The sequence below is a fragment of the Echiichthys vipera genome (assembly GCF_963691815.1).
Source record: "Echiichthys vipera genome assembly, chromosome: 5".
In the NCBI taxonomy this organism is placed as follows: Eukaryota; Metazoa; Chordata; class Actinopteri; order Perciformes; family Trachinidae; genus Echiichthys; species Echiichthys vipera.
The window spans coordinates 19,735,434-19,762,667 of NC_139830.1; the positions used below are offsets into that span (position 1 = coordinate 19,735,434).

The 27,234-nt window shown below is 40.1% G+C and overlaps 2 protein-coding genes across 11 annotated transcripts in view; both read left to right on the forward strand.

The window, feature by feature from the left end:
- Positions 1 to 5,082, forward strand: part of picalmb (phosphatidylinositol binding clathrin assembly protein b) — a 20,874-nt gene extending 15,792 nt beyond the window's left edge. For 3 of the 7 annotated variants that reach the window (XM_083914453.1, XM_083914458.1, XM_083914454.1), the window contains 7 exons: positions 416 to 532; positions 669 to 699; positions 860 to 959; positions 1,096 to 1,155; positions 1,839 to 1,943; positions 2,347 to 2,452; positions 3,653 to 5,082. In XM_083914453.1, the coding sequence (XP_083770579.1) occupies positions 416 to 532; positions 669 to 699; positions 860 to 959; positions 1,096 to 1,155; positions 1,839 to 1,943; positions 2,347 to 2,439 (506 nt within the window). In that variant the 3' untranslated portion in view covers positions 2,440 to 2,452; positions 3,653 to 5,082. Of the gene's footprint in view, positions 1 to 415; positions 533 to 668; positions 700 to 859; positions 960 to 1,095; positions 1,156 to 1,838; positions 1,992 to 2,250; positions 2,471 to 3,652 lie in introns of those variants that run through there. The other 4 variants (XM_083914459.1, XM_083914455.1, XM_083914457.1 and 1 more) reach the window with 4 other exon arrangements.
- Positions 5,083 to 6,453: 1,371 nt separating this feature from the next.
- sytl2b (synaptotagmin-like 2b) lies at positions 6,454 to 25,256 on the forward strand. 4 transcript variants are annotated; one of them, XM_083914320.1, is made up of 20 exons: positions 6,454 to 6,569; positions 7,812 to 7,990; positions 10,476 to 10,639; positions 11,201 to 11,309; positions 12,900 to 12,960; positions 13,092 to 13,194; positions 13,278 to 13,698; positions 13,786 to 13,994; positions 14,798 to 17,194; positions 18,891 to 19,004; positions 19,093 to 19,143; positions 19,239 to 19,333; positions 19,428 to 19,544; positions 20,927 to 21,096; positions 22,188 to 22,290; positions 22,421 to 22,582; positions 22,768 to 22,852; positions 22,998 to 23,100; positions 23,385 to 23,590; positions 24,314 to 25,256. In XM_083914320.1, exons 2-20 carry the CDS (start codon positions 7,890 to 7,892, stop codon positions 24,460 to 24,462), a joined length of 4,920 nt encoding a protein of 1,639 aa, XP_083770446.1. In that variant the 5' UTR covers positions 6,454 to 6,569; positions 7,812 to 7,889; the 3' UTR covers positions 24,463 to 25,256. The 4 variants fall into 4 exon arrangements, with proteins under 4 accessions (XP_083770446.1, XP_083770444.1, XP_083770445.1 ...); XM_083914318.1 differs by lacking the exon at positions 6,454 to 6,569 and having other exon boundaries at positions 7,461 to 7,990; XM_083914319.1 differs by lacking the exon at positions 6,454 to 6,569 and having other exon boundaries at positions 7,461 to 7,990; positions 18,891 to 18,971.
- Positions 25,257 to 27,234: the final 1,978 nt, after the last annotated feature.

Here is a 27,234-nt window from a genome sequence, read left to right on the forward strand (position 1 = left end):
TAAAAAAAATGAGTCTTAAAAATGGGGCAAGACCGACTTAAGAAATGTTATGTATTTAGGTTAATGGCTTTTATGGCAGCAGAAGACTGACAATCATATTTTAACCGTTGTGTATTGCTGGGTCTCTCTCTCTCTCTCTCTCTCTCTCTCTCTCTCTCTCTCTCTCTCTCTCTCTCTCTCTCTCTCTCTCTCTCTCTCTCTCTCTCTCTCTCTCTCTCTCTCCCCCCCCCCCCCCTCTCGACTAATAAAGGCATAAATGACAACAATCGACTTTGTCAGCGATAGAACGTTCAAGTCTGAAATTATTTCCATCATTTTTAATGTAAAACTGACAAAATACACAATACCTCAAAAAATGAACATTTCTAACCCTCATAAGTACAAATAGGTTTGTCATTTCTGTACATCTTGGCAGATATTTCTGGGGGCATCCTGAAACCAACTCTTGCCGGCTCCAACCAGGCATCCTGTCAGCTGCCAGAGAAGCTGGTGTCAGATGACCTTGACTCCTCCCTGGCCAACCTTGTCGGCAGTGAGTGTGGCGCTTTGTTCTTCAGCTGCACTAATTAAAGCACATGTTCGTTAAGGCACAAAAATTACATAAGGTGCACCTCTGTTGATGCTCAGCGTTACATCTAACACCTACCCAATGATTTTGTTTTTTTTAGACCTCGGTATTGGGAATGGCACAATGAAAAAGTAAGTGATGGATCAACGCTCTGTGCCATTAAAACACACACACACACACACACACACACACACACACACACACACACACTGTGCTGCACAGAACAGCAGCAGCTTTGTGCTTTCAGGGCAGTTACAAGCTGGTGCTAACATCAACTGTCTTAATCTGCAGTGACATGCACTGGAGCCAGCCAGGGGAGAAAAGGATGACCGGCGGCACCAACTGGCAGCCCAAAGCGGCGCCATCCACGACCTGGAACCCTGTTTCCATGGTGACGCGCAGACTTTTTTTTCCCCCGTAGTGCTCCTGCTATATTTGTTTCATATTTTACTGCCAAATAACGGTGGATGTTTTAATGTTATAGCGCTTGTTCACTCGCTCTTACTGGCCTGTTTGTGTCTCTTCAGCCATCATCAGTCATGGCCTTCCCTGCCACCACACCCACAGGCATGATGGGATATGGCATGGTAAGTATTAGAGCAGATATCTGTGTATTGTCTGTGTAGCCTTCATTCAGACCTTATCTGTTCTCAAGTCAAGAGGTGAATGAGATAATTACATTATGAATGTTCCAGATAAATGCATTTTTTTTTACCTTCTCTTTATTCGCAGAATTGACTGCACTAAATCTGTGTCAAGTGAGACACTGTTTTGCTGTTAGGAATATTCTCATTTTTTGATTTAGAACTGAAAATAAACTTTTAATTAATTGTAACAGTCATAGGTACACAGATTATTTAGTCACTCGTCTTGCTAATGTAAGTGTGATAATTTTTGAGTTTGGTGTCCCATGTTGGTTGCATAAAGAATTATAAATTCATAGATAAAACTTAAAAAAATTCATCAAAATGAAGCTGTATTCGTTCTGAGTTATTTTTGACAATTTTTAATAAAAAATGCCAGATTTGACTGCATCTACCTTCTCAATTTTGGCTGTTTTTCTTAGTCGGCTATTATAATACTTTTGGACACAACAAGAAATTTTAACATTTTATCTTGGGCTCTGAGAAATTATCAGGATTTTCTAAAATATTACAAACCGAATATACATATAAATTCTTCACATAAGGGCTTTAAAATTGAAAAGCAAATGTCTTTAATACACCAGCACTAAAGTAACTTCTTCTCATCTCTGTGCAACATGCTGCAGCCTCCACAAATGGGCTCCATGGGGATGATGAATCCACCCACCATGATGTACTCCCAGCCTGTGATGAGGCCGCCCAACCCCTTTGGCTCTGTGTCTAGTGCTCAGGTGGGTGCACAGCAGTCTGACCACGCCACCGAGCTGATCCACAATGAAGTCAGTATCTATTTGCGCAATTATTAGGTTGAGTAAATAGGTGTATCCATTGTGCTGTGACGTGTACCATAATTAGTCACTGTGTAAGCTTTGTTGTCAGTGTGAATACTGCTGAAGATGATGACAGTTTAAACAATGGACCCTTCACTCTCATGAACTGAAAGGGACAAAACTGTGAATCATCTCCCTTGTCTTGACTCCCTGTCCCCCCCCTCCCCCGACAAATCCTTTTTATTAACCCTTCTTTCATACATCACAGCCTCTCCAAACTAATCTCATCCCTCTTTCAGTCGCTCTATTGACTCTCTGACTTCTCCTCTGGTCCTCCTACTTCCTTTATTTCTTCCTGAAATAGCCCTCCGCAGCCTCTAGTCCTTCCAGCCAGAGTCCTCTCCGAGCCCCTGGACAGGACCCGTTTGCACACCTCTCTCTCAAGGATTTCTTGTAGAGCATCTCTTTAGGTACAGCATGCTCTATGCTAGTGAGTGCACCTGCATGCGTTGCATGCCCAGGTCTAATACCCTTTTCTTTTTTCTCTCTCTCTTAAACATTACATCCATCTGATAGATGCTACATGTATTTTTCTCATTTTTTCTGTTAATCTTGACCCCTGTTGCTTGGATTTCTTTTGATGGATTTATTGCGTCTTTAACATAGCCAGACTCATTCTGACCCTATGTTCTTCATACTGTCATCACGTATTGCTCAAACCTGTTTCCTATGAACCTTGTAGCCATTGCTGAATTTAACTAATTGGCTGCTCGCTATGCTTTGTCCTTTTAAGTTACTGTCAAGCTTTCCATTCTCACACGCCACACATGCAGCTAATAATGATTAAAGCCGCCATCAAAATCCCTAATTATATTTAAAACAGCTGGCTACGGCCATTTTTAACCGCCAACAGTAGGTTTTGCCAGCTGAAATAAAAACTGGTGCTTATCAGTTATAGTTACCTTGCTGTATTAGCTTGAGTTAATTCAGAAAAGGGTCTTATAGCTATTCTTACCTTTCTGTAATGTCGCACAGCACTTAGTAAAAATTTGAACATGCACTACTCCACCTCCCTCCAAAGTTAGCTAACGGGTACCATCCTTTCTAGTTGATGATTAATGTAAAAAGAAACAGCCTTTTACGTAATCCCACAAAATAATTTAGTCAGTTAATGGTGAAACTGCTAGATTTAAGGCTTCACATTTCTATTATGTCATCTAATTCAATTAATTAAATGAAAGGCCAAAATGGAGTTTTTCTGTAGTGATTGTGACACACTTTACAGCCCCGCTGTCACCATAACAGCTAAGAACAATTGCCATTTTTATCTTGGACATCCATATCTATAAGTAACACTAGGTTGCAACTGTTGGTAGTAAGGTAGTTAGTCGGACATGCTAACTATTGCGGTTTACATCAGCGCAGACAAACACACTGTTTGATCCATTCCATACACTTTAGGCCTTTTGGTTTTGAAAGACCTGCCGATGAACACCAACATCAACATAAACATAAATTCAAAGCTTGACAGACTATGACAGTTATGGTTGCTATTGGACAATAGCATGTTGCTGTTCTGGGGAAGGGTTTAGCGAGCAGTCAGTTGACTAATTCAATTATTCCTATTCACATTTTAGCCTAACTAACTGACTCTGTTACCTTTCTTGCAGATGCAGTTCATGTAATTTGAAGAAAAGTGTCTCTCGGAAGATAAAGCTCTTAGCAGCAAAGCTTTGTCCTCGTTGCAGTCTAACTCTACAGAGAAACATTCACACACACCCCAAATACAGACATGTCAAGAACACAATGGTGCAACGACTGTCAGAAACCATGGTAACCATGTCCAAATGACGTTTGGCGATAGCTCACACCCATTATTCTGTAACTTGCCCAAGACGTCGAGTGATGCTGCTGTCTAAACCCCCCCCTTAAAGAGGATACCATGTCCATTTTACAGTGCAATCTGTAAAGATAGATATGGGTGCAGAGAAACTTTGATGTTATGTATTTGGAAATACTGTGGTTGGATGTAAAGGCTCGATGTTCAGCGGGGAGGAGGTGGAAGGAAAAAGGAGAGCGCTCCTTCCCTTTCTTGATCCGATCATCAGTCATCCACTCCCTACAGTTATTTAACTGTCACTAAGTAGTGATGCTAATGGCGTTTACACCTGTTTAGTTTTTGTCTTTTTTACCGTGTTTACAGTAGACATTCCTTGTGTGTTGTTTGTATTTATTTATGATTATTGGTTTAAGATTGGGGGGGAAAATAATGTAAAATCTACAGTACATTGAACACCTGTGGGAGTGCTTCAGCATTAAACAAGGATCTCAAATTATCATTGAGAGGTAGAGGTAAACAATAGCTATTATATAAATTACACCTTTTAAGCGGAATGATAGAGCACTAAATATTCTACGAGTTTTGTGTTAAGAAACTTTTCTACTAGATGAAAGATTTCACAATCTCCATTGTACTTAAAGTGCAGGGGTTAGAGTATGAGTCAGTTACCAGTATATAGTCGATTCTGTGCCTAGGGTTTTTGCAATGGATCAGTTTCCTGTCTAGTTGAAAAACACTTCATCCACGAATCTGAAGCATCGCACTGGGTGGTGGGCTCCATTCGCTTTAAGCTTGGCATGCCATTGACTCACTGACCGTATTCAAGGCTGCCTTTACTCTGAATGTGAAAGAGTTGTCTTCATGTTGCACACATCTTTCTACACTACAGTCCCTCTGCGGAAGTGGCTGTCGAGAGGACAGTGTGTCTGCTTTGTGGTTTGCCGTCGCTACGGTCGCGCGAAAAGGGGGTCACAGATTTGATGTAAATTAATTGTATAAAAGATCCAGAGGACCAGGGTGAAGTGGAGGAGTGCTGTTGATCGGTGCTCTGTGTGTGTATATAAAAACTGACTGTTCTTTGAGTGCAAAAGTGAAAGATGTATGAAATATGAAAGCAATTCAATCAAATTTGACTCTACCTAAGTTTGATTCAGGATATTCTCTGCGTTTGTCTCCGCAGATATTTTCTTTATGTAATTAGAATGTGTAGCAGACAATGACTGAAGTCTTTTCTTTCTTTTACAAATAAAGAGCAGCTTCCACAAACTGATGCACAGTATATTTATTTCTTCATTATTATAAGGTGAATGTGAACTTCAAAGAGCCAGACATTATAATGTTATAGACCATTTATAAACCAGTAAGGTCTATGTATATAAATCACTATTACTATTTTTTTTTTTAAAATAAACTAGATTGCATAAGGCACTCTTTTTGCCATTGTTTGTAGTGCAGTTGTTGGTTTTTTTTTGGGGGGGGGGGCGTTCAGCATGGTTTGGCTGTCATGGATCAACATTTTGAAAAGTTTCCACTGAACAGTTTTCTCAGAAAACATGGTTCCTAGTTTGTCTTAATTAAATACTTAGTAATTCAGGAGAGGGCACCTTATACACCAAATGGCAGAAATAATGCTGGTCTCAAAACTATTTCAGGAGCTTACCATAAAAATATGGGTAGCCCATAAAAGTTAAATAACCATATTACCCAAAATATTGCTCTTATAGGCGTGCCTCTGTGGGACACAGAACTCGTATGTCCCCTGTCATGACACTGCAGGGCAGCGGCCCTCCAGGAGCAGGATTGGAGATGCCTGCGCTAGAGCATCCAAATGAAGTATCATTGCTGCTTGCAGCAGGCTACATGCGAGATAACTCTTCAGCCAGGACCACAACATTAGGTGCACTGTAGAAATACAGTGATCTGGTGGTTTTAACTGTTGAATCCTGCTAGATATATTGTTTACAGTCAATATGAATCTATATACAGTATATATGCTCAGCAACTAATTGTCACCAGGATGAATAAATATAAAGTGTTAAATAAAGTGTTTAATTAATTGAAATGAACTGAATTGTATTCTTAAGTTGACCCAGCTTATTTCGTCTATGTTTGCAGTAAGGTAGGCTAAGCACATTATTTCATAATAGGCTATAAATACAACATATTTTTAAGTTATACATTTAAATTACAATATTATGGGGAAGGGGGCTGGGGAGGTTGGAGGAGCCCTCGAAATGTGCATGTCCCTGGTGTCACATCAGTGGGAATATTTCCTGTGTACCAACACGCTTAAGGTCTTCTACACACTTCTTATTTGTATTGTGAACATGTAGTTGCTGTTTAACAACACCTCAGGTTCCGCAGGTCTTCGGGACGTTCACGCCCATTTGTCAAACACACTGACGAAATCAGCGCGTGGGAACTGAGGACACCTGCTGGACGCCAGCTGCCAGTACAGTACAGACGACACACCTCAGTGACAAAAAACAAACATTGAACTAACTTAACTGCTCAGCTGGCTGCGTTTGTTGCTGCTGCACGTCAGGTCCTCCCCATCCAAACCCACTGAGCCCGCCCACCATCTCCTCAGCTCAGTCCAGCACATCCAGCAGCATCAGACCTGAAGGGAAGACAAACACTTCTACACCGACTTCACCCGTTTCCTTTTGTCAACCGACACATCAGGATGGGACTTACAGGGGCCGTTTGTAACAGGCCTGCAGGCGACACACTCTGAGTCATTAAAGGTAAACTTGTGTCTTGTTTTTAACCAACTTTTGCCTTCTATTATAGCATATTCATAAAACAGAGACATAATCATTGTTGATTGAGAGTGCATACTATAAAATGTTACTGGTCTCATGATTGAACTCTTCCTAACCCTTTTGATAGAACTTGTCCTATAATCAAAAGTGGAGATTGGAAATGCTCAATTGTGGATACTGGTACAAACTGCTACCTGCTCTCTTAAGCCATATCATGAAACATAATCATCGTGTGCTAAACAGAAAATCAACTTGTAGACAGGGGATCATTTCCACTAGACTTCTGCAGCTTTTATCACTTTGATCTCAGAACCTCCTCTGCACAAAGGTATGTATGACTTAGGTATCATTTTCTGTCTGTTACTTTAAGTAGGCGACTGTATAACAAAGACAAAGTGTTTTCAAAGAATAAATGCTCAGACAGACCGTGAGCTTTCTTACCTGTTGTGTTAACAACCAGTTCCCTAAATAAACATGCAAAAGGAACACAAAGATACATATTGCCTACTTTATGGTTTGGAAGTTAAAGTGGTGAGTTAAAGTAGTTCAAATTATTATGACATACGATTTTTAACACTGGAGCATCCATGTATAAGCAGCATTTTAGTGGTGTAGTTAATTTGGGAGTTTAATCCAGTGGTTCCCAACATAAATCCTTAATGCATGTGTTTTATAATCATGTTTATCATGTAAATTCTTAAACTGTAAAGTAACTCCTGTCTAATCCCTTCCCCCTTTGAAATGCAGTGAAGTAGGAGTATAAAGTAACATAAAATGGATGTATTCAAAAAAAGTACCTCAAAATGTTACTTTAGTTCTTGGATAAATCTACTTAGGTGCTTTCTACCACTGTTTGTGAGCAGGTAGAGTGACTCACTTTACAATAATTTGGTGAAACCATTGGAAAAACTTCAAGTGTTGCAGATGGTTTTGATTTAAAAGGAGCTAATGGGCACCACTGCATTCACTATGCTTGATCAGAAGCATGTTGTTTGGAATTCACTGTAGTTCAATGGTGCAAGAATGGCATGCTGTGGTTTTGGTCACTTATCTTTAGTTTCAACTCACCAAACAACAACTTTGTAGCCACAGTGCTGTGTCAGCGCAGGAGTAATGTTTTATTACATCCATATTGGGCATCAACAACATTCTAAAATACAGGGACAAAAACAACTTTTTAGGATGTAACAATGGGAATTTGTCGCCATGCGATTTGTCCGACAGTGGCAGATCCAACTGGTGGTTGCTCCCGGCTTGCTGAGCTTTTCTACACCTGCCACACCTGGAGAGGAAGGAGGAACCATGATTGACCTGAGCCACCTGACAGAGGAAGAGCAGGGGATGATCATGACGGTACTGAGGAGGGACGCCGAACTGAAGAAGGCTGAGGAGGAGAGAATCAGGTAGAAATATGCCTCTGCATCTGACATTCTTAAAAGGTGGTACATGTTTCAAATGTCAACTACTGTACTTCCAATTCAGGTTATTTTACATGAGCAGAAATGTTTTGGCATGCATTTAATGTCATGTTATTTTGCAAATGTAATTTTCATGATTTAATAAGTACTCTTAAATCCTTTCATCGCCTGTTTTTGAGAGAAGAAGCCTTTGTGGGACAGTCAAATTAAACTTGTCTGGCCATAATAGAATAACACAATAACAGCTTGGGAGGCCACATACGTTGCCTCCATCCCTGAGAAGCCTCAATGTAAGATGGCCAATTAGATTACAGCCAAGATGAAGTCCAAGCATGAGAGAGGATCATGCTGCTCTGACAGACAAGAATAGAAGCCCTTAAGGGCCTCATTGATGGGAGACACCTCACCTGTGAAGAGCGTCATGCCTGTATTGCCTCATTTAAGCTCTGAATTAAAAACGTAAAATATCTCATATTAAAGGGGACATATTGATAATATACAGGTTCATACTTTTAGATTTCTACTAGAACAAGTTTTAAAGTTTCTCTGTGTAGCTTTCAGAAACCCCTTGGTATTTACGATACCGGTGGTCGTTAGTGAACTGCAGGCAGCGTCCTGTTGCTCGTGCTCGCACCCTCCCTAGGTGATAAGGTAATGTGCAAGCGGCACCTACCTGTATTCACGCTCCGTTTTAGCACCTGTCTCCCTCCAAAAAAAGCTATGTCTTGTATTAATGGTCAGCGTTTCTGGGTATTAATCATGTGCACTATTAGTGTGGCCACACCATCATGGCATCCTGCATGAAGGAATCACTGGAACAAAACCGTAGCGGCTCTTTCTACCTATATATATGGAGCCTTCACGTCCTATGGAAAATATGGTAAATACCAAAAGCAGATGTGAAAATTGCACATGAATACCCCCTCATGTGGTAATTTCCACTGGGAAGCTCGTAGAATATTTTGATACACGAGTTGCCGAGATGAGATAATCTTTGACCTTTTCAACATGGAGGAGTGCAACACAAGAGTCTACTTTATTACAACGACACTGTTTTTGAGCCGGTAGGGAAGATTATATGCTTCAGATTAGTGTAGACCAAGCTTATGTAGCTAAAGCAGAAATATTAGAATATCTCTTTTGTCCTTTAAAATCTACTCTTCATGATATATAAGAAACACCATGTTATTTACTGTTTGTGTTTTGATAAATTCTCTTCTCGCTGTAGCTGAGGAATTAGGCAGTCTAAAGTGGTTTTTCCCAAGTAAAAGGTCAGGATCGGTGGCTCCGCCATGTTTCATTTGACTATGACAACAAACACATTTGAACACAATGCACTAGTAATTTCCAGTTCAAAAGTGGAAAGGACCATCTTTTCTGACAGCACGTGGAGGCAGCAATAGTATAGTTGTGAGATCACAACCGTACAGAACCCCTGACGGCTCGTCTAAAGGCACAGTTTCTGAATACAGGCTGTATGCATTTCTCTGTAGACAGGGACATGGAGATCTCTGGACTTTCAAATTTAACATCAGCTGTTAAGCTCTGCATCAAACATTTGGGAGGGGTCAAACATTCCTCTGTAGTGTATTCAAGGCTTGTTAAGACAAACAAAAGGCCCAGTATCCTTTTCTGATCCCTCCCATGTGCAGAAACAAGATAAACGTATTCTTTCCCAATAAAAACGCAGTCATGCATGTAAAATTAACAAATAAAACGTTTGGAAGATGTGTTGCATTTCATTTCATTTCAAAGAGTCAGGAATGTTATGAAACAGTGTGCTTTTCATTGTGAGTTTAATAGAATTGGCCAGACAACTTTTTTTATCAGCTGGAGGCTGAATGCTCGCTGTGTCTCGGCCCGTCTGGTGTAAAAGGATTAAGCCAACAGCCTGTAATAATGTGCTTGTCTTTACCACATGACCACTGTGCTTCCCCGTCAAAAAGAAAGATGAGTTGGAGCGGTCATTTCTCTTTGATTTAATTTGGACTTGATGGGAATGTTTTCCGAATTCCTTCCTTTAAACCGATCATGTGCAACTGTTCTGTAAAGCTGGTTTTGCATAAAGTAGGGGAAGAGTGCAAGAAAGATATATGGTGCAGTAAAGTAAAGTGCCTTAGGTGATAAAAAAAAAAGATTAAAAACAGAAAACTGTATGCAGTAATACAATAAGATAAATCCAAAACAAATTGTATCCAGTTCAAAAACTTTAAAACACCCTGTTGTGGTTATTCTCTTCCTTGTCTGCCCTTAGCTTTATATTTCCACCTAATATTTAGAGATAAGTGCTGCTCAAACAGAACTAAAACAGTGAATATTCATTCAGTCAGTTTAAATTAAGCATAGTCTTGTATTTGTTCATAGAGAAAGGCTAGGATTATCATACTGCATAAACAAATAATTAATGACTGTATAAAAAAAACTCTTGGCTTAAGCATTTGTACTTGTCTCCTTTGTGTTTCCCTTCCAGGAGACTGGAGAAAATACTGGAGAGTGGCTCGCAGTCAGAGACCGAGCTAAAGAACCGGACTGGAGAGTGGTTTTACGAGGCCAAGTCCCGCAGACACATGGACAAGATCCACGGCTCGGAGATCATCCTGGCCTCCATGAAACCGAGGTTTCATGCTGGTTTAGGTGTGTTCGCTCCACACTGTTGACAAAAGGCTTGTTTTTAAGGCACATGTTCTAGCTCCATTTGCGACCCCAGTACTCTTAACATTTAGGTTTTTTTACCTGCTCCAGTAGCAAGTTATATCTTATATCTTCAGAGGTATTTTCCCAGTCCCCCAGATTTCTTCTGTCTGCCTTGAAGGATAAAATGTTTCTCCCAGGGTAAAGCCATGATTAAATCCAACCTGTTCTACGGCAACTATGTGGCCTCTGCTGATTCCTGCACAATGGACTTATATTATACCTATATTACCCAAGAGAAAAAGATCAGACAACGTTTGCGAAAATATTGGATTTAAAAATGTGTCCATCGGATCAGATTGTTGAGAACTGTGATGTCACAAAAATACTTTGGGGGTTAAACCCTGCTGCTGGATAACAGGTTGTTATCAGGTCAAAAAGGGGGCTGTAAAGAATTGAACCTAATCATTTGCCCTAATTCAACATAATACAGCATTATAAAACAGAATATTGTAATTATTATTATTCATAAGCTGTTGTCAACTCATTTCCTTTCTGCTGCAGATGGCTCTCCTATAAGTGAAAGATCTAAGACGCCCAGCAGTCAAGGTTCAGACATTGTTGGTCCACCAAAACCAGCCAGATGTTTCGAAGCATTACATCAGGAGATCAAGTACATGATATTTCCTTAATCACAGATTTACCAACTTTGTCCATCTTTTATCTTTTCATGCTCTTATTTCTATTTCTGTGACTTGAAATGATGTCAACATATAAGATTTCTCTTCAGATTTGATTAAATACTAGAGATAGGGCTGGGCGGTTTGATCACAATCTTCTATCTCGTTATAGGTCATTTTATATCTCAATAACGATATATATCATGATATAGCATGTTGTCTGGTAGTTCAATCAATAATTAGTCTACATGAAATAACCACACAGTAAAGCTTATTTTTGTATGTTCCTGTGTGAATTAAATACTTAAAGATATAATCCGTAAGATTTCCATCTAGTTAACTGTTAAGTTAATATCTATCAAAGAATGAGTTTAACAATGTTGATTGATCATATGACCCACTAATGAATTTATTCCGATCTGTGTGTCAGTGGCGACATTCCCTGGCAAATATGCCACCATGTTAGTGCCGCTGCTGACAGCGGTTGATCTAACGGTGGAACTCACTAGACACTAACGCTTATGATGCATTCACTTGTAATCGGATAAGGAACTTCCAACTGCTGAGTATGGCTTGTAGTAAGGGCTGAAGTGTAATAGGAATAATAATAAGAAAGTTGTAATGATATAGAAAAATACATTCATTGGACAGTTTTACATCATTTTGACGTTATGCTATATCGTCATATCGCCCAGCCCTAACTGGAGTCTACTCTCTCTCTCTCTCTCTCTCTCTCTCTCTCTCTCTCTCTCTCTCTCTCTACAGTATCAGTGTGTACAGTATCCATGTGTGTGCACTGTGTGTGGCTGTCTTGTGACACAGCCTGTGTAAACATAGGTGGTGCTAACAGGGAATATGTCTGTTTTATAACCCAGCAGCAGTTACAGCTCAAAACACTGCAGGATCTGGTGTGACATATTAAGGGATTACCAGACAGACAGTTTAGCAAAGTGTTTAACTCAATAGAGCTCTCAGCATAATGATTCTAAATGAGAAGTGGCTGTTTATGTAAGTGTAGTTGTTATTTCTGGAACGAAGAATCAGGATGTTACCATCTTGTTGTCATGAAGTGGAATATAAGTCAGAACCTGGGTTATTACCACATTATGAATACTTTATGTAACTTTGTGCCTCAGCTGAGACACGTTTGCTCAAGTTGGGTCAATATTTGATTTGGTCAAGCTGTAGTTGAAGTTGCTATTTGGAATCTGATAAAACTACTGCCGGGTTTTGCAGTGGAGTTCCTGTTTCATCGCATGCATTTTCAATGCAATAAAGATTTGCTTTCCTGTAATATGAATCCTCTCATTCAGCCACAAAATACCAGATGTTGTGAGTTAATCTTATTGAGTCTTATGTAATGCTTTTGGTTGATTAGGTTGAACAGACATTGTTCTCTTTGATACCAGCATTATATACGAGTCAGCGAATCCCAGTCATGCGCACTAAAGTATACTTTTGAGAAAAAACTTTGCTTCTGAGATGTTTTTGCAGTGGGCACATCATGTTCAACTGCACTTTGGATTCTTTATAGTGCTTTAATATCCTTTAAATACACTTTTCCTAACTAAATATTTCAATAGTTCTTCCCACAGAGATGCAGAAAAAGAGCATTTAAATTCAGCGGTCAGCTCTCCAAGAATGGTAAGCATGTGTGTCACAAAACTGATCAGCCTTTCCCTTTAAATATTTTCCATTATTTTGTGCAGTCTTGTCACAATCATATTGCCGCTATTGTAATTTGAAACATTAATCATAGTCATTTTTCCTTCAAGCCGAGGTACAACCCTTTCAACCGTGCTTCTCTTATTGTTGTCGAGCCACCTGTAAATAATGATGACATGTCGCCCGGTCAGGACCACGACTCATCTGAGACAGGTTTGAAATGAAACTTAAAAACACATTTGCAAGCTGAGAGATTGGATCTATAGACTGAGCCTTTCATCTGCTGTTTCCCTCAGAGCCCATATCTCCACTGAAGAGCCACCTAGCAGAGGCCAGTCCGACTTCAGGGGGCTCACTCACATCAGAAAACTCCTCTGTAAGTTTCAGACCAGTGCCAAAGAAGAGAACATTTCTCTCAAGAAGAACCTCCGAAATCAACGGCCTGGGGTTAGATGCTCAGGGGGGGCCAGCAGGAGTTATTCCTGCCCCTAGACGGAGCCTTTATGGAGGGCCCAGTGAGAGCTCTAATCAGTCCTACGTGAAGGGCCAAGATGAAATACCGCAGAAAAGTGTTGTTTCTAATCAAGTGTCTCAGGCCGCTCAGCCATCCAAACCTCTAGATGAAAACTCCCAGCAGCCGATCTGTGCCGTATCTCAGGTTTCGTTTAATTCCAGTGTGGAGAGAGAAAGTTACTCACCTTCGATAACAAGAGACAGGTCAGTGGAGGCTTCCACCCACAACTCTGACCAACAAGTTGCAATGAAACTCTCTCTTTCTTCCACTGCAACTCACAATCTCCACAGTTTCAGACCAGCCACATCCACCAGGAGTGATGCGTCCACTGACAGAGAAATCCCACAGAAGGACGATGAACGAGACGATTGGCCACAAAGAGAACATGCGCCGTCGGTCCTGCACACCGGCAGCCTTCAAGATTCAGACAGAGAAAACATCAGCAGTGTGGGAACAGCAATGAGGCAGGAAGAGCTGAGTCTGCCCCAAAGCACCGTGGGTGAGTTCAGTAAAGATAAATACATCTGACAAGACCTTGAATCTCTAGATGTTTTGCAGCCGAGCCACACCTGAGCTGCTCCAACCTGTTGGCATGGCCGGCAAAATAAAAAAGCAACATGTTCGGCAATACACAGGCGCTGCTGTTGTGAGATGTGTGTCCCAGCACATTGCAGCTAGCGTTGATCACATGATCCTACATCCATTCCGTTCATTGGTTGTGCACATCCTCATAAATTAATGTTAGACTTAATTATAACTAGTTGGCTTCTGGGAGATATGGCACACCTATACTAGCATAGAGAGTAGTAGCTCTGACGGTGTTTAAAGCAATTCTTTTATTTTTAACACTTTTCTTTTGTAATCTTAAAATGCTTCTCATAACCATATGGCACATTAAAATATAAGAGAAAACCACCAGGTGTTGAAACTCAAAAATATTCAATTCTCAGATATTTCTAACAAAGTCTGTCCAATAATTTTATCCTGTCCAGAAAAAGTATTTGCGGAGCTTCCTGCCTGTCATACGTCGCTCTTTTTCACTAGCGCTGCTCATGCTGCGTTAAAGTGCCATGGGAAGTCCGAATTTTCGGACCTCCAACTAGGCATAGTGCACTGGAATGCCTGAACCTCCTACTAGCGAATTTGGGGTAGGTAGATCTCCCTCGAATTCGATAGTCGTGGGAGGAGGGAGCATCAGAGGTCAGGCAGGGGGAAGAGGGTGGGACTTACGAGAGAAGCAATGTGAGACATGCAAGAAAGGAAAGAATTGCTTTAAGCATCTTTTTATACCTTTCTTTTCAGATGCAGATCCTCCAGTATCTTATGATCTCAACTTCATTGATAAGTCTGATCAGACGCAGAAGAAATCAAATCAAAAACATGCATTTCAACTATCCACTCAGACCGCGAGCCCGACTGGTGATGACGAGGACTCCATCGCGAAGGTGCTAGAGTGGTTCAGCCGCAGCACAGACAGCCTTGATTTGCCAAAGACAGAAGACAGTCCAAATGCCTCAAAGAGCTCTGACCAACATGTAGAAATGAGCAAATCCAGAGATGAAGGTTCGTTACAAAAATATGATGGGGATATTATAAGTGATAAAAAGAATGAAAGTCTTGAAATAAGGAGAAATCACTTACAAAGACAGACCAATGAGGCTAAAGAGCTAAGAGCAACAGACAGAGATACACAAGAAACGGCGAGGAGTACCAGAGAAACAATGTTGTCACAGGAAGTTAAAGATAATGATGGTGAAAGCCAACCACCCCAAATCTCCGATCTGAAGTCATTCTGGGAGAAAAGCAACCCGGGGCCTAAAATACTTATCAGCAAATCAATCAAACCTAGTGACAAAGGACAAAAACATGTTTACCTCTCAGAGGAGAAAGATGATGAGAAAGTTAAGAAACCCCACAGAGCGCCTGATATGCCCTCTGTGCCTGGAATATACAACAGGAAGGGGATTTATAATGAATCCACCTCAAATCTTGGGGATGAAAGAGAACAACGGAAAGATACCGGAGATGTTCACTTAAATAATAACCAGGAGGTAGACAGTCTGGTGATGAATACTTCAACTCGAAGGAACAATAATGACCGAACACACAGCTCAGATTGTTTAAAATTAGAAGCCAGTCCCAAAATAGCTGAAAGAAGAGGTTCAGACACTGAGATTTTATCTGTAACTAGACTCCAGTCCAGTCCACAACCAGACACTATTTCCCAATCTAGAGAAACCGCCCTACAAGAGGAACTGTCCAAGACTATTCCTGTGTCTCAGCTGGATTCAGATACAGACTCTGAGAATCTCTATTTCACCAGAAACAGGCCATCTATGGACTACAAGCCAGATGGGAATGATATTCAAATTACCCCTAAAACACAAATGCATAGAGGTCCAAGTGAAAATGTGCAGAGAAAAGACAATGTGGATAAAAGCATGCAATCAAGTATGCCCCCAAAACAAAAGGAGGATACATCTAATAAAGACAAAATTAACAGTCCTCACTTAAACAGAAGAGGTTTACAACATCAAGAAAGTACTGCCGAGAAGATAAAGCAGCTCAAGTCTTTCTGGGAGCAGGAGAGGAACAAGCCCCCGTTTTTCACCGGCAAACCTAAAGCTCTCGGGGATGGTAAAGGTGCTCGTGGTGCAAAACTGACTAAAAGGTATACAAAGTCAGAGTACGACCTGACGTCAATTGGAAAGGATTCAGGCAGCGATGAGGAAGACTCTGATAGAAATCGTCACAATTTTACTGTTCTTCCTTTGAATCAGAGATTAGACAAGTTGTCCCCAAGCCTGGGCGCGAGCCGCACACAATTTAACACCCTGCGTGAGTTCTGGGGCGAGGCCACGTCAGATAACAAGGTACCGTTGTCCTGCGAGAAACCCAAAAGCCCCAAAAGGAAACAGCCAATAGGTGCCGAGCTTTCATCCCAGGAGATAAAGTGCGGTGACCCTGAGGATTACTGTGTATCAGAGAAAACAAGACCAGCCGTCACAAAATCATCTTCACCTCTTCAGAATCGACCAAAGTCGCCTCATGATGGGCAGACAGGGCCAAGAGCAGTGAATGAAGGAAAAAACAACCAGCCCAGTTATTTGACAGCTGAGTCCAAAAGGAGCTCAAAAGACTCTAATAGAGAGGAGAAACCCATGAAACCACCAGGCAGTTCAGGAAAAGAGACTCGTTCTCCAAAGAATAGAAAAGACAGCTTTAGCAATTCGAGCAGTCGTGGAAATTCCATGCGTCGCGCGGCTAGCATGTTTGCCCTGTGTGTACCTGATGAAAAAGAGCTTAAAATGGATCTAAGCCCCGTCCACTCCCAGAGCAGAAAGCAGAGGCAGAACGCCGAAAGGGGGGAAACTGAAGCTCTGACTCCACGTGCGCGGGCATGTGTTCCTAAAGACTATCGTCATTACCTGGGCATGACAGATGACACCAGCGTCCACACCTCCCTCGCCCCAGCCGTGAAGGACGAGGGGTCAGAGTGCAAGTCTGGGTATGAGTTCAACCTGGATGGGCCGGTGAGGGCGAGCACTCCGGTGAGCTCAGAGGAGCATTACAGCAGGAGGAGCGTCAAGACGAGTCAGCGCCCTCTGTGGGCAACCTACAGCAGTCCAGACACAGGTCAGGAGTCATCTGTGAGCAGCACCTCAGACACCTGGTCCAACTCGAGGCACAGTTCAAACCGTGAGCACAAACTTCCCTTTTTTTTGACAGGGTAATATGAAAAACTGAAGCTGTTTTTGTAAATTAAAGCAAACAAAATGCAATTTCCATGTTAAGGTGATATAACTTCTACCTTAACCAGCTAATATTTGCATGTGAGCTAATGTGAAATTGAAGTTTTCATCACAGTCCTGTGAGTGCTTGTCCTGTCCTGCTCAAAACAAAAAGTTCCTTTTTGATGTTGGAAACAGAGAGTTAGAAGTTGTTTTTTTAGTATTTTTGATATGAATATTAATAATGAGTCAATTTCATATAGATAGATATTTTACAAAAACATACAGACACCTTTCAAGATGGCCACACAGTATCACAAAACAAGTTGCTTATTTAAGCAAAAAAAACCTAAAGGAATATTATTTTAAATTAAATTAAAATGTATTATGGGCAAAAGAGGAACACAGATTTCAAAGTTTACGAACTTAGATCCAATTGGTAAAGCTGTTTAATTTATTATTCATCAAAAATCAAGATGCTGAGCAATACAACAAAGAGGATGAGATTCATTTTGGATACAAATAAAACTAAAAAAAGAATAAAAAACAACTTTTTACAAGTAAATGTTGAGAACAAAACAATTTTATGACTAGAATGAAATCATCATCTCTATATATAGTCAACATTTAACAGAATTATGTGCTTGTGAAATAAAGCTGTTTTGAAGTAGTCCAACTGCTGCTGTCTGTTTGCAGACTCATGGGCTCGTGATATCATGTCCTTGTCGAGTTATCTGTGTTGGCAGAAGCAAATCTCTACAAACAGTGTGTGTAACTGCAGTCATCTATGTTTAATTTGTGGGCTGGGCTACTTCACTGACACCACACAAATAAAAAATGTCACTAGCTTACAACAAACAGTCTCATGTCAGCTTTCTATCACAGGTCAGTAGGTCTAATAGCTTTGAAGCAGGGGGTGTACCAAACAAGTACATAGCATTTCTTAAGGTCACTGAATTGCACATTTGATGCACTGCTTTTTGGTTATCATGCACAGCACTATATGTTAGCAAATGTCAGTGAAAAATCATGCTATTTTGCTAATACATTTATACTAACATATACAATACAGTACTGATATTACAAATGTGCCAGTCATTGACTTCATTATCTTTGAGTTCCTACTTGCTGCTTGGAATACCATGACTTGATCAAGTTTTTATTTTTGTGCATTGATTATAAGTACAGCTGCAATTATTAATCCTTTGGCTGATCAAATGAAAATGAATCGGCGATTATAATTAATTTTCCTGCAAGAATCCAACATTTGCTCGTTCCAGGTTCTCAAATTAGAGAATATGCTGTTATTCTTTATATTGTATTGACGTAAAGACACAATAAGCCATTTAATGGCATCACCTTGTGGTCTGAAATATTATGACAGACTTTTTCACAAGTTTCATTTATCGACCGAGCTCTGATTTTAGGTGTAGACACACAAGTTAGGCAAGCAATAAAGTTTAGATCATATTATAGCTCAAAATGCAAAATCTGATTTCCAAAAGGAGTTGGAACTTGGAACAAAGACTTGCCCTGTCTAATATCACTGTTTACTATCACGTCAAAGAGTTTAGTTAGTATAGTTGAGCATGAAAAACTGTCTCTTCTATAAACCAACAAATGTAAAAATGATTAAATCTGTTTCCCACCAATATGTACTGTAGGCGAGAATGATGTTGATGTCCCAAACCTTGTAAGGAAAGCGCTGAGGAGAGCGGAAGCACGACCTAAAAATCTGGCGAAAAGTATGGAGAACATCACAGCATCTGTATCACCACGTGAGCATGTACTCGACTTCAATGTCAGATTGTCCGTATGCACAGATCACTGTAGGAGACTGTGATTTCTTTTGATGGTTTCTCACAGGACAAGAAAGAAGGCAAGACCAGACTAATGACATGAGACGCATTACTGATGGTAAAAAAAATGCCTGATCCTTTCCATTATGGATATTTTTGCGAGCAAATAAGTCCAATTTTGTATCTTCTGCTTCCCAATCAACCACTCTCTAGTTTCATCCATCCCATCGCCCTCCTCATCCTTATTTTCGGATCCAGAGCACCTAAAGAAGATGAGCAAATCGGTTCCTTCGTTCTTACAGAAGGAGGTAAAACCAACCCTGCATGTTTTAATCCAGTAGGTCAAAGTGTGCTCTGCATCCCTGTGCACAGTGCTTCCTGTGCCTGCTGTCTGTGTTACAGGATGTTAGCAGAGACACTGACTCCACCTGTGAGGACAGTGACTACACAGGAAGACTTATGATGGGCAACTCTTTGAATAACCTCACCGGCTCCACTGGCATGGCGACTTTGTCTTCTGTATGTTTACACACAGCAGCATGCATCACTAACGCATTGGCACGCTTAAGACTCAGCTCTCCTTAACTGGGCTGCTCATTGGCTTTTATAGTTAAATTGTAATTGTAAGGGATTGACATTAACATGTAATTCGTTGTGTAAAGAGTTTAAGCAATGGTCTTTTCCCTTCAGATTCACGGTACAAACCAGATGCTAAAGCACAGCCATTAAAAGAGTACTCCACTGATTTAGCACTCACTACAGAACCAGAGATATTGGATGTGTATACTGTACTAGCAGTGCTGTATTTGGCCAAAAGGTAACAGGTAGTATGCAAACAAAAGCATAATCTACCCTATGCCAAGACCACCCAGATGTCTCACTAATTCGGAAAAAAATCTCCAGTACGCATTGGACCGGTCTACCTTACCCACTGTGTCCCACAATGCAAAGTGCTGGAAAAGTCACAACAGCCAGTCACTGTCGAACCTGGTATGTACAGGGGCATCCTTATGTTCCCCGGGTCCTATGTTCCCTGCTCGGGTCTGATGTTCCCTGATCAAACGAAGCGTGGAACATCGGACCTTTGTCTTAAAAAAGGGTACTATGTTCCCAGTCACATACAAAGCAAGTACCGTAGGTCCCGGGGAACATAGGTATTCTGCTGTATGTACTGTAGTAGGCAGCAGCCAGTATCAAATACAACCATTGTCATCGGCCTTGTGAGAGGTTAAATACCTAGATCTCTACACCAGTTAGTTGGACGAGTCCCAGCCTGGTCAGATGCGTACATGAACTGATGAAGCCTCTTGGATGAGAGGTGAAACGTCTTCCTAGACAAATAACCAAGTCCAGTTGCTTTTGACAGAAATTGCTTTGGGGACAACCATTGTCTTTATTTATTCCATTCTTCTTCCTGGTCAAAACATGGTCCCTGGCTACCCACAATGCAACTTAACTGCCAACAGTTAAGTCAGAGATTTGAGTGTTATGCTAGTAGCGGCTAATGTAGCCTCAAGCTGCTAGCCTTAAGCAGAGATGAGGAATGGGCTACAGCAATGTGTAAGATCTTATATCTAACTTCACACCTCCAGTTTGTTTTCATTTTCAAACTTGTAGTCTTCGGCCCCCACCAACGCTGCCTCAAGCCTCATTTGAGGCAGAGTATCAAATTCCAAGCAGGCTTTATAGAAAAGGCTTTATAAGACTTATTTCATATATGTACTGTAGCATGATGTGTAACATCGGTGGAGTTCCCCTTTAAAGTGGCACTAATTAAATTCGTCCTTGACCTTTATCTCCAGAAAACACACCACAAACGAATCTTAAAAAAATGTATTTAATGATGATAGTTATGATTGATGATATAAAATGTGTGCTGACCTGTTTGCGTGTGCTCTTAGCTGAGTGGAAGTGTGATGACCATAAACAGCGGGGACTTTGGGAATGTGGAGGTTCAGGGAAACATCCAGTTCTCCATCAACTACGTCCAGAGGCTCAAAGAGTTTCACATCTTTGTGGTTGAGTGCCAAGATCTGGCTGCAGTCGACCCAAAGAGGGGCCGCTCAGATCCGTGAGTACTGTACCTGAAATATTCTATCATCATATTTCTATGCTGCATGCAGTGTTCATTCTCTGCTAAGATGAATAACTGTTGATGTGTCTGAAATTAACAACCACTGAAAGACAATAAGTATGTAAACATGCACTCTAGTATGCTGGTTTTGAATCTTGTTCTGATTTGAAGAAACTGCGTGGTTACAACAAAATACCACGTGTACCAGCAGAATTTCAAACATTACAGGGAAAAAACATATTTTATATGGCTTGAAGTGGATTAATTCAAATGAAAAAAGATCTTCTCTACCAACCCATAAAAGGTGTGAAAAGATAAATAATGAAACATCTCAGCCACCTGTTGTTGCTGTTGTTTGATCATCAGCATTTTTAGCATTTTATCTAATTTATCTGTTAATCTTCATATTTATTTTATTTTACTGACTAACTACTAACAACACCTGCTTAAGAAATACCTGACTGTGATCACAAAACCTGGATAATGTGTCAACATGTGCATATCAGTTTCTGTGGAAGGATGCGTGGTTTCTCAAAACTGGGGTGAGGGCTGAAACCAGGATATGATGCTTCCATGCAAAAAAACGGAATTGGGGACACTCAAAAAATCTGATAAATGTAATACTGCTAATGTCCATGTAAACGTGTTCAAGCAATAATGAATTCTACGTTAGAGGACTCAATCAATAAAGCACATCTGTCACGATGATTGACATGATGGCATTTTCTCAGTGTATTACAAACTGAACCCACTGCATAAGGAGGTTACAGCTGAATAAATACAATGTCCTGTCTACTATAAGTAAACTACTATACGTTGTACAGTTAGTGCAATAATGTTACTGTTGATAATGATGGTGATCTGCTGATGAGGATGACGACGATAGTGGTTGTACTGTAATGTTGATTCTGATTTTGTCATTAATGTTTACATTATTTATTACGGTGCTGTGCTCTGCCCTTATTTTGCATTGCCTTGGCGGACATCTGTGCTCTGGATGTGCCCTTCTAGTACATATTTGGCCATGAACTGTGAGGACGCCTATATATGTTGCTGTTTATTTTTTGTTTTTTGTTTTGCTTTTCAAGGTATGTCAAAACCTACCTGGTTCCTGACAAAGCTAATCTGGGAAAGAGGAAAACATCTGTAAAAAAGAAGACACTTAATCCAACTTTCAACGAGATCCTCAGGGTAAGAATCCACAGATATAATGCCAGTAGTATTAAACAAACACGGGCACTTTCCCACAGTGTAATGCTTAAGACTTGGCATGCATGATAATCAACAAACAAAAGCAGCTTGCTCTTCCCTTTCCCCACAGTATCGTGTTCGCATGGAGTACCTCAGAACTCAGACGCTTATTCTCTCCGTTTGGCATAACGACACCTTTGGCAGGAACAGTTTCCTGGGTGAGGTAGATGTGGACCTCTCCAAGTGGGACTTTGACCACACCCAGATGAACTACTTAGCCCTGAAAGCAAGGGTAAGAAAAAAAAACCCACACAGGCTTGCTTTATGCACAGCAGTTGTTTTCTCATCAAATAACAGCAGTTTATCCAATTGTCGTTCAGCCTATTTAAGCATGTTATATGCACTGTAACAAAGGAATTTATTTAATTTTTGCGCTACTGTTTATGTAAGAATGTTATACTCTGTCAAACGTTTCAGACTGCACCCACTTTAGCGCCATCACATGGTCGAGGAGAGATAAGACTAGCAGTACGTTTCCTGCCACAGATCATCCACAGTGAAGGTCAGCGCAGTTTTATTCTATCATCTACAAACAGGCTTTTGGTTTGTAATGTACATTTTAGTAAACTGTAATCCCGCACATTCAAGGGATACATTTTGTTTATTTTAAACTTTTTGTAAATTTTCCTTTCATTTCTTCTGAAAAGGATTAGTTAAGGATGGTCCAAACACTGGAGAGATTCACATTTGGGTGAAAGAATGCAGGAACCTGCCTCTAATCAGGGCCACCATCGACCCATATGTAAAGTGGTATGCACAGAACATTCTTCCTAAGAAACAATTCAGCATTTTGGGAAATACCCTAATTTGCTCTCTTGTGGAGAGTTAGATGAGAACAAATGATATTCAAGCTAACTCTTTGGTGGCTGTGACATTAGCGTCATATTGAACGGACAAATATAGGATTGGTATCGATATCCTCATCTCACTTTCACCAAGAAAGCAATAAAACGCTCTCACCAAAAATTCTCCATCAATTGACGTTTTTTGCTGTATCAGTTAACAACATGTTTCATCTTCCTCCTCGTCTCAAGCTTTGTGTTGCCGGACACGAGCAGGAAGAGTCGCCAGAAGACACGTGTGCTGCGGAGGACAGTGGACCCGGCATTTAATCACACAATGGTTTACGACGGCATCAGACAGGCTGATCTAAGGGAAGCCTGCGTGGAGCTCACCGTCTGGGACCGAGACAGGTTGGCAAGCAACCTGCTGGGGGGCCTGAGGCTCGGAGCTGGAACAGGTACAGGATGAGAGATGTCCATCGCATTTCAAAATACAGAAACTGTTAACAAATCTGAATCATGCAAAGGAAGCGCTCATCAGTTTAAGCATCGCATTGTTTTATATATCAACTAGAAAACTGCAGTGTAATTGCTGTGATATTAAAACTTTTAAACTTTTAAAGAACTGACTGCAGACATTGCAGAAATTTGTCGGGTAGCTTAAGTGGGATTTAAAACCAGGGTCGTCTCATTGTGAGGTAACAGCAGTTATATAAAAAGAGAGATTTTTATTTCTATAGAGATTTCAATTTAGAGGGCTATCAGATGTCTGTCGGATAGAAAATTTAAATGTACATTGCAAATTAAACATTTCATACCAGCAAAATAGCCACTGTCAGTGATATCTTGTTATTGTTACTAAAGATGCAGCAATGTGCTTGTGGTATTTTACAGTTGTAGCTGGTTTAGGTGGAGGTAGATTTAGCTACTTTATATATAGTTTGGTAATTTAGTCCCAACCAAAGGGACAGGCCCCTTCAATGAGCCACAAGATGTGTGGTTGTGAGATGATTAATGGGGGAGAAAAGAAGAAGCAAACTAAGTTTAAAAAAGAAAAGAAATCAAAACATATTTATTTTTCAGGCTTTTCTATAAAATCCCCTTTAGTCGAAATATTGGATAATTGGCCTTTTGGTTCTTTTGCTTTTAATCCTTGTATTTGTCTCCATGTCTCCCTACAGGCAGAAGTTATGGAGCTCTGGTGGACTGGATGGACTCAACTCCCTACGAGGCAGCCCTGTGGGAGCGCATGATCACCACCCCGAACGAATGGGTGGAGGACGTACTCCCGTTTAGAGTGCTGAACTCTGCAAAGACTAGTTTCAAATAATTCAAAATATACCAAACTGCCATACTGCAAAGACAATACACTTTTGAGAGGTAAAAACCCAATAAATCAACTATTTGAAAGATTCAAATTAATTTAGGAAAAGTTTTCTTTCAAAAGTCTAAAGTAAAATAAAATAAAGTACAGACACTGGAGTGAAACATTGGAAATAACCATGTGACTGTTTTTTTTTACCTCCACGCACGCTCTAGGAAGTAATAAAGGGATTAGAAAAACCAAATGGAGGAAACAAATCTTTCTGAAGAGTGAGAAATGTATAAACTCAGACACAGTGAGCGTTTGTTTGGGAAGGAAAGAAGACATTGCGTTGTGGCTTTTGCCAGAATAATAATATCCATGCATGTTTATAATGGCTTTTAATACCCAGTTGTTCCAGGATCTGGATTTATATCCTTTATCACTCTATACCATATGTCTAAGGTCAACCATTTTGTTAGTTGCTCCCAATGTGCAACACAACTGCTTACTCTCTAAATATGTCATGAGCCAAATTATTAATATATAATCTAAATTGGATTTTTGCAAGGCTGATATTACGTAGTGATGGCAAACAATTGTAACAATTAAAAAATGTAAACGTGAATATTCACTTCAGCAGCTGAATCTTCTGAAAACCACGCTTCTCAGACTAACTCTTATTTTGACAGTATTGTTATTCATCTAATTTGACGGCATATGTGACATGTAATGAACTGTTGCATCTAATCATATTATAAACAAATAATAATTAAAATGTATTTTCCGGATTATTTGCCCCCCACCTCAACATTAAAGATCACTCAGATTCCATATATACAAACACATATAAACAGTATATATATATATATATATATATATATATATATATATATATATATATATATATATATACACACACACACAGTTACAGTTAAAACAAAAACAGTGGGTCTGTTGTCTACATTTGTAATGTATTAGGCACCTTAATTCATTTCAGATATCTCAAAACACGTGCAAATACAACAGAAGCTTGCTACATGAATAACTACCAGTTAAGTATGACAGTATGCTTTTTTATTGTGGTGGACCAACTCTGTGAATTGTAACCATATAACTGCTGACCAGCTTGGTGTTTTCTACAGTATTACAAGATAGCCCTGACCACTTGTCCCATGACTTGTGTTTACCATGTCTGCAACAAAGTGAACACTATACATTGTAAAGAGGCTCAGAGAAATGGGCTCCTCTCTCTCTCACTAGTTTTTTTAGATGGAGAAACAAAATGTTAAGATGACGTTGCAGGGAATTACGACCACCACAGGGATGATGTATCTGTGTGAGAAAGGAAGACAGGAAGCATCAAGACTTTGTTACAATGCTGCGTATGTCTACTATTAAATGTTGCATATTTAAATTAAATCAGCTGACTATGTAAGTTGTCTACACACTTTTTGTCCCATCCCACTCACACGGAGACACAGATACACAAAGACAACATCACATTCACTGCAGAACTGAGTAAGCAATTGAGCTTGATTAAGAGGAGATACCCCAAGTAATATTAATGATTTCAAAACTGGGATTTAGTTGTTTTTTTAAGGTATTGTGTTTGACCTTCAGCATTAATACTATTGTATGCATGCATAGATAGTATAAAAGAAGTGGGTGTAGCCACCGTGATCTTCCCTTTTGGCCAGGTTTGCATTTGGCTGTCACCATCTTGGTTTTTTGGAGCCAGAAGTGACAATATTTAGATGAGGGGGTGGACCTGGGAACGTCGAGGGGCGGTAACCAGCTGACGCTAGAGCTAGCTATCTAGCTTGGTTAGCAAGATGCACCTGTAATTCACGTTAACTGTGTTATTAATTGAGATGCTTACAAACTGTACTTACTGTAAAAAATAAACAGCTGACTGGTATTTTAGTACAACTGGGCGCTGCAGAAGACATTTTTAGCCGACCAATGTGTTACAATTAACTTTCATGAACTGAAGACAAGCTGTGAGACAGTTTAAGTTCTAATAACAAAAACATGGACAACACAAGTTCAGACGGAGAGACGGACATGAACAAAATACTGAAAAACCACCTCTGTGTTATTTCTTGCTACAGCAGGTGTCTCCAGGACGACATTCTGCTATGATGAAAAACAGCTTCACAAGGTGAAAACAATGGTTGTGAAAACAACAACCAAGTGATACGCTTAAAAGCTCCATGGCAAGCAGTTAAGAGGACTTTGACTCGAGATTGTTTTGTTACCGGCTGTGTGCAAGGTGAAGAATGAACTGTGAAGCTCAATATTTAACCATATGGATCTATGATTCAAAAAGCTGCACTCAACACTGAGAGCATTAACATAGCAGCAAACAAATATTGTCTATGTAAAGATATAGTGGAGTAATGGCGTCCTGCGCAAAGAGTTTTGTATGCACTCAGAGTTTATCTGTTGTTTGTTTTGATAGCTGGTCCGAGTTGTTCATCCCCATCCCTTTCTTTTCAGTTTTTTTTAGAACAGTTCCTTTAAATGATTTATATTTCAATTAGGGATTAAATAAAAATGTTCCTATCCCAGATTTCAATTTTATTTCAGTCTTTCCTTGAGCTTCAAATAGCTGCTGCCTGTGCCTGGTTCCTTCAGTCACTGACAATTATAACAATTCACTGTTCAATAATAGAGTGGCTGGATGTTTTGGATGTTTGTCACAAACTACCTTGAGATTTAATGACTATTGTGATATTTTTTTTAATATTTATCCATTTACAAAAACAGTACATCATTTAAAATTCTTTATGCCAC

What these genes read in the sequence shown, in the direction of transcription:
- sytl2b (XM_083914318.1), top strand. Translation starts at nt 7,794, where the DNA reads ATGCGATTTGTCCGACAGTGGCAGATCCAACTGGTGGTTGCTCCCGGC. An exon ending in CGGTCAGCTCTCCAAGAATG is followed by an intron (nt 12,961 to 13,091) that starts GTAAGCATGTGT and finishes TTTTCCTTCAAG; the next exon opens with CCGAGGTACAACCCTTTCAA. An exon ending in CATGAGACGCATTACTGATG is followed by an intron (nt 19,144 to 19,238) that starts GTAAAAAAAATG and finishes ACCACTCTCTAG; the next exon opens with TTTCATCCATCCCATCGCCC.